The 11,357-nt window shown below is 43.4% G+C and overlaps 1 protein-coding gene across 1 annotated transcript; it reads right to left on the reverse strand.

Moving 5' to 3' along the window:
* Positions 1–2,874: 2,874 nt before the first annotated feature.
* Positions 2,875–6,409, reverse strand: LOC139450371 (uncharacterized). The gene is made up of 3 exons (XM_071232053.1): positions 6,159–6,409; positions 4,573–4,623; positions 2,875–3,356 (listed from the first exon to the last, which is right to left on the reverse strand). Exons 1-3 carry the CDS (start codon positions 6,222–6,224, stop codon positions 3,246–3,248), a joined length of 228 nt encoding a protein of 75 aa, XP_071088154.1. The 5' UTR covers positions 6,225–6,409; the 3' UTR covers positions 2,875–3,245.
* Positions 6,410–11,357: the final 4,948 nt, after the last annotated feature.

Consider the following 11,357-nt stretch of genomic DNA (forward strand, 5'->3'; position numbering starts at 1 on the left):
GGGTAGTGTGGGACACTATGCTCTACTATATATAATGCACTGTTATGTCGTTCATTGAGATTCACTGATGCACCCGTAATTCACATATTGTTAGATTCTAGTAGGGTTATTGCAGTTCATGTTCTGTAAGATTACTGCTCACTGCATACCAGCAATAACTACCGCTGTGTTGTAACTGCTGAAATGTAGGTGTCTGTTATAAATGCATAAATATGCTACATTTGTATGCATGCGTGTGTGTATGTTCGTGTTATACACAAAGTGAAAGTCACAAAGTGAAAGCCTCAAAGTGAAAGTCACAAAGTCGCTTGAATGTGACATGTGACCCATCCATTTGTCTTAAAAAAATTCTTCAACGAAATATGACAAGGATCCTTTTGAACCGCTGGAAATGTCAAATTTGAATGTGAATATTGGCATGTGTTTGTTTGTTGTTTAACGCCGCATTCAGTAATATTCAAGCTATATGACGGCGGTCTGTAAATAATCAAGTCTGGGCCAGACAATCCAGTGATTGACATCATGAGCATCGATTTACGCAATTGGGATACGGCGACATGCATCAACCAAATCAGCGAGCCTGACCGGTTACCACCGAACCCGTTAGTCGCAGAGCTGCGTTCCTTGGACACGGCAGAAATCGGAAATAAATATTCTCTTGGGTTCGAATCCCGGTTCGAAATGATTGTGTTTCTAGGTTTGTCAGCACTATACCTGTGGTCGTGGGTTTCACAAAAGTATCAAAAATCTGAGACCTGCATCAGTTCTGGCTTTCCTCCCACACTAAGCTGACACGCCGTGACACAACTGGAACACTATTCAGAGCGGCGTTAAACTAAACTCACTCACACCTATTGACCTGAAAGGATCCCTGTCGTAACTCGTCCTTTATTGAATTTGGTTTCAGGTCAATATTTCCCATCTTCCCGAGGCAAGAGAGTTAACTGACTATAAAAGTCCAGTTTCCACCCTTGCCGAACAAGGCTGGTATTATGGAATTACGTTTTGGCTGGACTAACGAGTCTATGCATAGTCCGAAATCGAAATCCGGTTCGTAAACTGTCGTGCAGATTTCGGTCGATTGCAGGATTTGCAAAGCATGTGCACCGTCAACTCGTTGTCAGCAGATATTTTCCAAATCTTTTCGTGTTTTTACTCAAGGTGTTCACGTGATTTGATGCATTTCAAGATGTAAGATCCGTTTTATCACAATATAGATCTTGATTATTGTTCAGATCGTTTTGACTGGGCGCCACCATTTTGTATGAAGCAAACGCAAGTGATACGAGAGGTGGAATCTGATTGGTCCATAGGAGAGGCTAATAGCCACTGGTGGAGCTACGATCGAGCCAAGGAATTCCAGCCTAGTTCGGCAAGGGTGGAAACTGGACTTTTATAGTCAGTTAACTCTCTTGCCTCGGAAAGATGATATTTCCTAGACTCATATTAGGTAATACAAATATGAGTAAACATGGTATTCTCTTTGTTGTTTAACGCCGCTCTCAACAATATTTCAGTTATATGACGGCGCATAACTTCTTTCAGTGGCATTTAGAAGTTGGTGTGATGAAGTAAGACGAGTTCTATGGATGAACAACTTCTTTATTACAATTAGTGCGACGTTTCGGTGTAGATCCTATAACATTTTTATCAAGCAAGTGACGTTCGTTTGAAGTGACTATTTTTATAGAGGTATTTACTTTTGATTGCGAGGCTGTCCATAACTTATGAAACATATTGTATATAATAGCTGGAGCGTGCACAAAGAAGGTAAATGAAGGTAAAAGTAGTTGTTTACGCGTTCAAATTATATTTATATTTAGATCTTAAGAGCCCCCAATACTTAACAGAATTTAAAGTAGCTACATCACGACGCGTCTGGTTGACGTGGGAGGGGCGTGGTGCAGGTCTTAGTCTTTAAAAGTTGCCCCACTCCCCCCCACCACTCCCCCACCCCCTTCTCGAGAACGGGCATGGTGAAAATCAAGAATTATAACCAGGACGAATCTGGGATTGGAAACCACGATGACGTGAGTCTTGCACGCCTAAGGAACACAACCTGAACAGCGGATTGGACCTCTGAGCCCTCGACTGTCTGGTCATCTTCCCGAGGCAAGGGAGTTAACTGACTTTAAAAGTCCAGTTTCCACCCTTGCCGAACTAGGCTGGAATTCCTGGGCTCGATCGTAGCGCCACCAGTGGCTATTAAGAGTTATGTCCCTTCTATGCCTCTCCTATTGACCAATCAGATTCCACCTCTCGTATCACATGCATTTGCGTCAAACAAAACGTTGGCGCCCAGTCATGACGATCTGATCCATAATCACGATATATATTGTGATAAAACGAGTCTTACATCGCGAAGTGCATCAAATCACATGAGCACCTTGATTTATAAACATGAAAAGATTTAGAAGATATCTGTTGACAACGAGTTGGCGGTGCACATGCTTTGCAAATCCTGCAGTCGACCGAAATCTGTATGACACTTTACAAACCGGATTTCTATTTCGGTGCGCAATTTTGATTGGACTATGCATAGACTCGTTAGTCCAGCCAAAATCTAACTCCATAATACCAACCTAGTTTGGCAAGGGTGGAAACTGGACTTTTACAGTCAGTTAACTCACTTGCCTTGGAAACTGGACTTTTACAGGCAGTTAACTCACTTGTCTCGGGAAGATGCTGTCTGGTCCACTTGACCCTCGACTGACGAGCGATCCCAATCAGATCCCATAAAGAGATCATAGCAATCAGATGATGGTACCTCCAATACCTTTGCATAGATTGACGACAATGGTAGTGCTGCGATCACATTGTGGACGAGGCACAGGGTCCAATGATCAGCGGAGTAGATCTCAGATGAATGTGGCACCGTTAACGCCTAGCCAAGGTCGTGACGTTTTATTATTTATTTTTTGGATTTATACAGGATCATACGATAGGAAACATGATGAAGTGAAAAGCTCTTGTTCTATTTCGTGACGTTACGACATGAAAGAGAGATCCTAATGCTAACTCTTGACACCACATGATTATACAAAGCCAGACTGCAAGATATAAACAACAACAACTCCCGTCTTCGTACAAATACACCCAGGTAACGCACAAATACAAACTTGAGGTTAAAACGTTTCTCTCACAATGATGTCTTCCAATCATCGGACGACGTTGTTACGTTGTGTTTCTGCCAGTCACAGCATCAGGTAGGGCGTTCACACAATGATGATGTCCGCACAGGCGCTTTAACCAATCCTGGGGATGCTTGCGACTGTCCCATCTACCTGAACGAAGATCCTAACTCTACTCCGACGGAAGTCCTCCGTAACAAATGAGTCCGCCGGTAGTACAAATACCTGACAACACAAGAAAACTATAATATCAAGACACACCCCATCAATCCCATTTTTTGCTAATAACGATAGACGTCAACATTTTATAGAGTATCCTCAAAAAGGAAAAAAACAAAAACTATTTTTTTGTACTTTTTTCAACCTTAAAAGAATTTACCGGCCCAGCAGTTTCATACCCCAAAAACACAAATAACAGAATAACCTATTGATTTCTTGCATTAGATAGATTCATATTGTTCACATTTATCCAGAGTTCTATTTCCATAATAAATATACAATGGTTGACATTCCTTGCATTATGACGTCATTAAGACGTCTGTAAATAAGTCGAATCTCGACCAGACAATTAAGTGATTGATATCATGAGCATCGATCTACGTAACTGGGACACGATGACATGCATCAACCAAGTCGGCGAGCCTGACCACCCGATCCCGTAAGTCGCCTGTTACGACAAGCATAGTCGCCTATTACGGCAAGCATGGGTTGTTGAAGACCTATTCTACCCCGGATCTTCAGCAAATTTTAAAAGGTAAATATTTGCAGGTTGAAAGTGATTTGATATGTATCATATTTAATTATGTATCAGTATTACAGGACAGGGGATATCAATTAGCGCAACAACAGGCATTGTCGAGAGCGAGTGAGGGGTTATAACGTCGGAGGACACCAGAAACAGACTTCACACATTTCATTCTTATTGAGAATCAAACCTGGGTCTTCAGCCTGACTAGCCAACAGCTTTACCACTAGCTACCCCACCACCCCTCTAAAGTAAGGGGGTGAGGTGAGGTAAAATGGGTCTTAACGTTACTTCCAAGATTATTGCACTTGTACATGCACGTGTGTGTTGCTGCTTGTACTAGTCCGGACTGATGCCGACTTATAGTGCCAGCCCTCTGAGATACCATGCCGCAGTTTAACAGAGTTCAGACAGAGTTGACTCTGAGCCGACCAGTTCTTGTTTTAATCCCTTAACTTCCGAGCACCAGGCAGGGTAACAACAAGCACTATATTTTAACGCATTTTGGTATGACTCGGCCGGGGATCGAACCCCAGACCTTCCGCTATCCGGGCGTACACTTTACCGCTAGACCACGGAGGCGGTCCATCTAAAGTAAGACATTCGTGACAAATGTATATCTGAAGAATAGATGATGTCATTGCATTATAGGAATGGGGTGAGTTCAGTCTGCAAACCACACAAGAATAAGTGTACCTCTAGGTCGGGGTTGTCTTGTCGTATGGCATCCCTTGCATCAACGCCAAGCTAAAAAACAAATAGATTACCTTAGAATATCCACAGACTAACATTGTTCTTTAAACACAGCGAATGATGCCAAGAAGAAAACCCAAGGTTCGGAGGATACAGACAATCCGTGACTCCGTGTATCTCGTTGGTCATCATCTTCCCGAGGCAAGGGAGTTACTGACTATGAAAATCCAGTTTCCATCCTTGTCGACCTTGCCGGGATTTTCTGGGCTCGATCGTAGCGCCACCTGTGGCTATTACGAGTTATGTCCCTTCTTTGTCCCTCCTACTGACCACTCCGATTCCACCTATCATAGTCACATGTGACGCGTTCGTTTGTGCATCTAACCAATCTATAATATCTATTGAATATGAGTAGGAGCGGTCGGGTAGCCTAGTGGTTAAAGCGTTCGCTCGTCACGCCGACGTCCCGGGTTCGATTCCCGACATGGGTACATTGTGTGAAGCCCATTTCTGGTGTCCCCCGCCATGATATTGCTGGAATATTGCTAAAAGCGGCGTAAAACCATACACACTCACTCAGTCACTTGAACATGAGTAACTCTTCAAAAAGATTATAGGAACCATCATGTATAGTATTCGCGTTTCTTTTGTCCGTGAGTATATAACCAACATTAAAAATAAACAATAATCACTCCACAAATCGTAAACAATTTCATCTTTCAGGTTTCATTTCAGAAGGTATGCATCTATGTACTTCCCGAGTTCGATTCCCGACATGGGTACAATGTGTGAAGCCCATTTTGGGGTGTCCCCCGCCGTGATATTGCTGGAATATTGCTAAAAGCGGCGTAAAACCATACTCACTCACTTTAATCCACTGCGTGAAACTTAGTGAGTGAGTTGGGTTTAATGCCGCTTTTAACAGTATTCCAGTTATATGGCGGCGTGTCAGCTAAATGTAGGAGGAAAGCCCGAAGTGATGCAGGTCTCAGACGTTCACCACTTCGGTGAAAGCCACGAGCACGGGTATGGTGCTGACAAACCTAGAAACATAATCGGGGCGAGTCGGGATTCGAACCCACAATCATTGGTTTCGCGTGAAACTGAGAGATAATATCCATGGATTTATGGAATCAGTGACTGATGGATTGACGTTCATCCCAAAGCGCGAGGTAACAAAACGGTTTTTAATCTACCTGGGTTCAATTGGTCCTAGCTTTAATAGTGCCCTTTTAAGATGTTCAGATGTGATCCTTTGTGACCGGACTCAATTATCCTGATGTGCTGTAGTTTTGCAGCAGAGGGAAACTGGTTTCAACGTGAAAACAAACTGACAGACGTTATGGCCCCTTGCATGCACACGAGACGCCATATTCTCAATTATTTCAGATGTCAGATTTCATAATGTCAGCTATACATTATTCGCGTGACAATACTGTGCCCTGACCTCGATACTTACATTTCCCGCTGGACTCGTATAAGGGCCATTGTAGCATGCATCTTTTGTACATGTATATGCTGGGAGATTAATAAGCATGTGAACTCTCCCAAAGAAGGTATCCTTAATAAGTTATGATGCTTCCTCTCACCTTATGAAGAAGCTCTGGCCATTCATCCTTGGTTGGTGCTGTTGCAGGGTCGCGGTGTTCATTCATTGTAAAATGAGCCCTCAAACAACGATCAGACAGAATGGAATGTATATACCATCCACACTTTACAGCTTCAAACAAGTTCTACGATATGGGACTAATCTATGCGTGTTCTATTTTCAGACCAAGAATGCACATTATTAAATACGCCGGGGTTTGACAATCGCAAACAAGCGCAGGGAAGGAGTTCTATTCAGGTGCGTGGATGTAACCTGTTATCCAACAGTAGAGAGGTGTATCCTCTCAACTCGTTATGAATTAGCAACAGTGTTACACGTAATCTACGTGGGCCTAGGACTCGCACAGCCTTCGAACATTTGTATGCATTCTGCATGTTCTATTCAGGACGACACAGTGCACAGGTTGTTAATGTAAAGGCAACAATCTCGTGAGGTTCAAAGTTGAAGTTCCCTTTAGAGTGATCCGCACGCTCTTGCATAGAAATACGTCTACTGAATATGATTATCAGTGAGTGTACATAAGTGTTTAACTTGCACGTTGTTTGCAACAGGGTATATATTACGGAGACGGATCCTGTTGAAAGAGGGAGCAAACCCAAGTCCTGAACACAGGTATCTGGATCCGCCAGAGTGTTCATCTTCGCTGATGGCCCTACAGTTATTTACTATTTACATGGGAAGGGACATGGTTAAAGGGGACGGACATCTGTAATGGGAATGGACATCTGTAATGGGAATGGACATCTGTAAAGGGAACGGACATCTGTAAAGGGAACAGACATCTGTAAAGGGAACAGACATCTGTAAAGGGAACAGACATCTGTAAAGGAAACACACATCTGTAAAGGGAACAGACATCTGTAAAGGGAACAGACATCTGTAAAGGGACAGACATCTGTAACGGGGACAGACATCTGTAAAGGGAACAGACATCTGTAAAGGGAACAGACATCTGTAAAGGGAAGGGACATCTGTAAAGGGAAGGGACCCATCTGTAAAGGGACGGACATCTGTAACGGAGACAGACATCTGTAAAGGGAACGGACATTTGTAAAGGGAACAGACATCTGTAGAGGAAACAGACATCTGTAAAGGGAAGGGACATCTGTAAAGGGAAGGGACATCTATAAAGGGAACGGACATCTGTAAAGGGAAGGGACATCTGTAAAGGAAACAGACATCTGTAAAGGGAACAGACATCTGTAAAGGGAACAGACATCTGTAAAGGGAAGGGACATCTGTAAAGGGAAGGGACATCTGTAAAGGGAAGGGACATCTGTAAAGGGAACCGACATCTGTAAAGGGAACGGACACCTGTAAAGGGAACAGACATCTGTAAAGGGAACGGACATATGTAAAGGGAACAGACATCTGTAAAGGGAACGGACATCTGTAAAGAGAAGGGACATCTGTAAAGGGAAGGGACATCTGTAAAGGGGACGGACATCTGTAAAGGGAACAGACATCTGTAGAGGAAACAGACATCTGTAAAGGGACGGGACATCTGTAATGGGAATGGACATCTGTAAAGGGAACGGACATCTGTAAAGGGAAGGGACATCTGTAAAGGGAACAGACATCTGTAAAGGAAACAAGACATCTGTAAAGGGAACGGACATCTGTAAAGGGAACAGACATCTGTAGAGGAAACAGACATCTGTAAAGAGAAGGGACATCTGTAAAGGGAAGGGACATCTATAAAGGAAACGGACATCTGTAAAGGGAACGGACATCTGTAAAGGGAACAGACATCTGTAATGGGAACGGACATATGTAAAGGGAACAGACATCTGTAAAGGGAACGGACATCTGTAAAGGAAAAAGACATCTGTAAAGGGAACAGACATCTGTAAAGAGGACGGACATTTGTAAAGGGAACAGACATCTGTAAAGGGAACGGACATCTGTAAAGGAAACAGACATCTGTAAAGGGTACATACATCTGAAAAGGGAAGGGACATCTGTAAAGGGAACGGACATCTGTAAAGGGAAGGGACATCTGTAAAGGGAACAGACATCTGTAAAGGAAACACACATCTGTAAAGGGAACAGACATCTGTAAAGGGAACAGACATCTGTAAAGGGACAGACATCTGTAACGGGGACAGACATCTGTAAAGGGAACAGACATATGTAAAGGGAACAGACATCTGTAAAGGGAAGGGACATCTGTAAAGGGAAGGGACACATCTGTAAAGGGACGGACATCTGTAACGGAAACAGACATCTGTAAAGGGAACAGACATCTGTAAAGGGAACAGACATCTGTAGAGGAAACAGACATCTGTAAAGGGAAGGGACATCTGTAAAGGGAACGGACATCTGTAAAGGGAAGGGACATCTGTAAAGGGAACGGACATCTGTAAGGGAAACAAGACATCTGTAAAGGGAACGGACATCTGTAAAGGGAACAGACATCTGTAGAGGAAACAGACATCTGTAAAGGGAAGGGACATCTGTAAAGGCAACGGACATCTATAAAGGGAACGGACATCTGTAAAGGGAAGGGACATCTCTAAAGGAAACAGACATCTGTAAAGGGAACAGACATCTGTAAAGGGAACAGACATCTGTAAAGGGAAGGGACATCTGTAAAGGGAAGGGACATCTGTAAAGGGAAGGGACATCTGTAAAGGGAACCGACATCTGTAAAGGGAACGGACATCTGTAAAGGGAACAGACATCTGTAAAGGGAACGGACATATGTAAAGGGAACAGACATCTGTAAAGGGAACGGACATCTGTAAAGGAAACAGACATCTGTAAAGGGAACAGACATCTGTAAAGAGGACGGACATTTGTAAAGGGAACAGACATCCGTAAAGGGAACGGACATCTGTAAAGGGAACATACATCTGTAAAGGGAAGGGACATCTGTAAAGGGTAGGGGCATCTGTAAAGGGAACGGACATCTGTAAAGGGAAGGGACATCTATAAAGGGAACGGACATCTGTAAAGGGAAGGGACATCTGTAAAGGAAACAGACATCTGTAAAGGGAACAGACATCTGTAAAGGGAACAGACATCTGTAAAGGGAAGGGACATCTGTAAAGGGAAGGGACATCTGTAAAGGGAAGGGACATCTGTAAAGGGAACCGACATCTGTAAAGGGAACGGACATCTGTAAAGGGAAGGGACATCTGTAAAGGGAACAGACATCTGTAAAGGAAACAAGACATCTGTAAAGGGAACGGACATCTGTAAAGGGAACAGACATCTGTAGAGGAAACAGACATCTGTAAAGGGAAGGGACATCTGTAAAGGGAAGGGACATCTATAAAGGAAACGGACATCTGTAAAGGGAACGGACATCTGTAAAGGGAACAGACATCTGTAATGGGAACGGACACATGTAAAGGGAACAGACATCTGTAAAGGGAACGGACATCTGTAAAGGAAACAAGACATCTGTAAAGGGAATAGACATCTGTAAAGAGGACGGACATTTGTAAAGGGAACAGACATTTGTAAAGGGAACGGACATCTGTAAAGGAAACAGACATCTGTAAAGGGTACATACATCTGAAAAAGGAAGGGACATCTGTAAAGGGAACGGACATTTGTAAAGGGAAGGGACATCTGTAAAGGGAACAGACATCTGTAAAGGAAACAGACATCTGTAAAGAGGACGGACATCGGTAAAGGGAAGGGACATCTGTAAAGGGAAGGGACATCTGTAAAGGGGACGGACATCTGTAAAGGGAAGGGACATCTGTAAAGGGAACGGACATCTATAAAGGGAACGGACATCTGTAAAGGGAAGGGACATCTGTAAAGGAAACAGACATCTGTAAAGGGAACAGACATCTGTAAAGGGAACAGACATCTGTAAAGGGAAGGGACATCTGTAAAGGGAAGGGACATCTGTAAAGGGAAGGGACATCTGTAAAGGGAACGGACATCTGTAAAGGGAACAGACATCTGTAAAGGGAACGGACATATGTAAAGGGAACAGACATCTGTAAAGGGAACACGACATCAGTAAAGGAAACAGACATCTGTAAAGGGAACAGACATCTGTAAAGAGGACGGACATTTGTAAAGGGAACAGACATCCGTAAAGGGAACGGACATCTGTAAAGGGAACATACATCTGTAAAGGGAAGGGACATCTGTAAAGGGTAGGGGCATCTGTAATGGGAACGGACATCTGTAAAAGAAACAGACATCTGTAAAGGGAAGGGACATCTGTAAAGAGAACGGACATCTGTAAAGGGAAGGGACATCTGTAAAGGGAAGGGACATCTGTAAAGGGGACGGACATCTGTAAAGGGAACAGACATCTGTAGAGGAAACAGACATCTGTAAAGGGACGGGACATCTGTAATGGGAATGGACATCTGTAAAGGGAACGGACATCTGTAAAGGGAAGGGACATCTGTAAAGGGAACAGACATCTGTAAAGGAAACAAGACATCTGTAAAGGGAACGGACATCTGTAAAGGGAACAGACATCTGTAGAGGAAACAGACATCTGTAAAGGGAAGGGACATCTGTAAAGGGAAGGGACATCTATAAAGGAAACGGACATCTGTAAAGGGAACGGACATCTGTAAAGGGAACAGACATCTGTAATGGGAACGGACATATGTAAAGGGAACAGACATCTGTAAAGGGAACGGACATCTGTAAAGGAAACAAGACATCTGTAAAGGGAACAGACATCTGTAAAGAGGACGGACATTTGTAAAGGGAACAGACATTTGTAAAGGGAACGGACATCTGTAAAGGAAACAGACATCTGTAAAGGGTACATACATCTGAAAAAGGAAGGGACATCTGTAAAGGGAACGGACATCTGTAAAGGGAAGGGACATCTGTAAAGGGAACAGACATCTGTAAAGGAAACAGACATCTGTAAAGGGAACATACATCTGTAAAGAGGACGGACATCTGTAAAGGGAAGGGACATCTGTAAAGGGAAGGGACATCTGTAAAGGGGACGGACATCTGTAAAGGAAACAGACATCTGTAAAGGGAACGGACATCTGTAAAGGGAACAGACATCTGTAAAGGGAAGGGACATCTGTAAAGGGAAGGGACATCTGTAAAGGGAACGGACATCTGTAAAGGGAACAGACATCTGTAAAGGGAACAGACATCTGTAAAGAGGACGGACATTTGTAAAGAGGACGGACATCTGTAAAGGGAACAGACATCTGTAAAGGGAAGGGACATC

The sequence above is a fragment of the Haliotis cracherodii genome, unplaced genomic scaffold (assembly GCF_022045235.1).
Source record: "Haliotis cracherodii isolate W230 unplaced genomic scaffold, xgHalCrac1.p SCAF_8, whole genome shotgun sequence".
NCBI lineage: Eukaryota > Metazoa > Mollusca > Gastropoda > Lepetellida > Haliotidae > Haliotis > Haliotis cracherodii.